The following is a 2,205-nucleotide window of genomic DNA, read 5'->3' on the forward strand; positions in this document are numbered from 1 at the left end:
TTCCATATTTGCAAAATAAGGCCTTTACTTTTCTTTCTAAGGCAGCTCCTCCTTGAATCAGAAAGCCTGAGGAATTAAGCAAAGCTAACCCCCAAAACTGATCACATCACACAAATTTGTGTTTTTTTATGTTAATACAACAACGCACACACACTTTTTTTTTTGTTTTTTGTTTTTTGTTTTTTTTTTGTAAGAGAAATCTCATCTGTACAAAAATACTCTGGTTGCAGGAAAAGCTAGGGCACACTGTTCAACTAAGTAGTTTAGCTGTTGGAAAAATAAGAGCATTTAATTTCTTTATCTAAAAATATGTATAAATCCCCTCAAAACGGTAATGAATCATACACAGTACATACTAAAAATATTTAAAATAGAGAATATTCCTCACAGAGGACTTTTTTCTTTAATTACTGCTAAAAAATAATTACAAAGTCCAAACAGGCAGAGAGATCGAGCAAATTGGTCACACGATGATTCTCCATTATCCTCCATGCTTGCTTTGAAGAAAGTGTCCAAGTTCGGTTTCTCAGCGATTCCGCCCGTCCATCTGGCCACGAGCGGCCTGGCCACTGATTTGCAACAAGGTGGTAATGCGCTTGGATAGCTAATGTTTCTGTCTTGGAATCTGGGTACGAGTTGCCTTTAGCTTAAATGTCTTTTAAGGAATAAGAAAAAAAAAAATGTCCCAAGGAAATTCTGGTCGGTTATTTATTTCTTCGGCTCTTTTTAGGGCCATCACGGTCATCATCACCCTTTGTGCAAGGCCTCCTCAAGGTCTGGTGAGCTGCGTGTAGACCGGCTGTTCCCAGTGCTGGGGGCTATGGGTCTGCGGGATGGAAGGGACCCCGGAGGTGTCGGCGATGGGGGTGTACATGGGCCGCTGCGCGGGGTTCATGTAGGTGAACGTGGAGTAGAGGCCGGAGCCCTGGCCCGCCGCGTGGCTGTAGTAGGAGCCGGAGTTCTGGTGGTCCGTGTAGTCGTACTGCGAGCGGGTGATGGGCGGGTAGGAGGGGCTGTAGTGCGGGAGGTTGAACGGGCTGTAGGCGATCTGCTGCGGCGAGTGCTGCTGCTGCTCGCTGTAGTGGCTGGGGCTCAGCTGCTCCGTCTTGATGTGCGTTCGCTGGGACTGGCCCGGCTCGCTGCTCAGCGTGGTCAGCGTGTGCGCCGGCTGCGGCTGCGGGGGCGCCGGCTGTGGCTGCGGGGGCGCCTGCTGCGGCTGCGGGGGCGCCTGCGGGGCCTGTGGGGCCTGCGGGGGCTGCTGCGGGGGCGGCGGCGGCGCCTGCTGCTTGGACATCCACACGTGGCCCGCGCCCGCCGGGGTCGCCGCCGTGCTGCTGATGCCGTAGCTGCCCGTGTAGGTGACCTGGCCGTGCGTGGCCGGCACCCCCGGGTGGCCGTTGGGCGGCAGGTACTGGTCGAATTCGTTGACGTCGAAGGTCTCGATGTTGGAGATGACGTCGCTGCTCAGCTCGCCGATGTCCACGTCGCGGAAGTCGATGGGGGGCTGTCGGCCCCCCTCTGGCAGGGGGCGCCCCTGCGCTTCAGGTCAGCCTTGCCCGGCTGCACGTCGGTTTTCGGGGTGGTGGGTGGCGTCGGTGGGCCCTGGGATTGCCCTGCGGGCAATAAAAGAGAAGCGGCACAGAAAAGTCAACACGGGCAGTGCAGAGGCCCTAATCTTAGGAACCCTCCTGGGACCCTCCCTCCAAGCTGAAGTGTCAGAAGGACCCGCAACCTCGCAGGAGGCGCGCTGCACCCGAGATAAGTCGCCAAATGATTAACCGGCCAGTACACATTCGGCGATCTCCTTTTATGGGGGGAGAGGGGTTCTGAGGTCCGGAGGGTGGGTAGGACCAAATTGCTACTTGTGGAAGAACGCTGTGTGTGCTTTTGGGGTGGCGGAGGGAGAGAAGGAGGAAGAAGTCCTGTAAAGCTGTAAAGGCATTTTACCTCGCAATAAAAATTAATCTGCTAGGATGTAGAGATTGAGTGTGTGTGTGTGTGTGTGTGTGTGTGTGTGTGTGTGTGTGTGTGTGTGTAGGGGCCTCTCGGGGCCCTGGACTGGGAGGGGAGGGGGATTAGGTGCTAGGGGTAGTTTCTCCCTCCCCGGGGAGCGCAAAGTCCCTAAACGGACCCTACTCGGTGGAGACCTGGGGGTGTGCCAGTGGGCCCCGCGGAAGGCTTAGCCTGGGGCTGTGGGGGGGGGGG

The 2,205-nt window shown here is 55.4% G+C and overlaps 1 protein-coding gene across 1 annotated transcript in view; it reads right to left on the reverse strand.

The window, feature by feature from the left end:
* Nucleotides 1–15: 15 nt before the first annotated feature.
* Nucleotides 16–2,205, reverse strand: part of LOC121104967 (transcription factor SOX-9-like) — a 3,900-nt gene continuing 1,710 nt past the window's right edge. Inside the window, 2 exon segments of the mRNA XM_040640319.1 lie at nucleotides 16–1,536; nucleotides 1,539–1,613. Coding sequence (XP_040496253.1) covers nucleotides 770–1,536; nucleotides 1,539–1,613 — 842 coding nt within the window. The 3' untranslated portion in view covers nucleotides 16–769.

This window comes from Ursus maritimus, unplaced genomic scaffold, assembly GCF_017311325.1.
Source record: "Ursus maritimus isolate PB19 unplaced genomic scaffold, ASM1731132v1 scaffold_24, whole genome shotgun sequence".
NCBI classification, from domain to species: domain Eukaryota; kingdom Metazoa; phylum Chordata; class Mammalia; order Carnivora; family Ursidae; genus Ursus; species Ursus maritimus.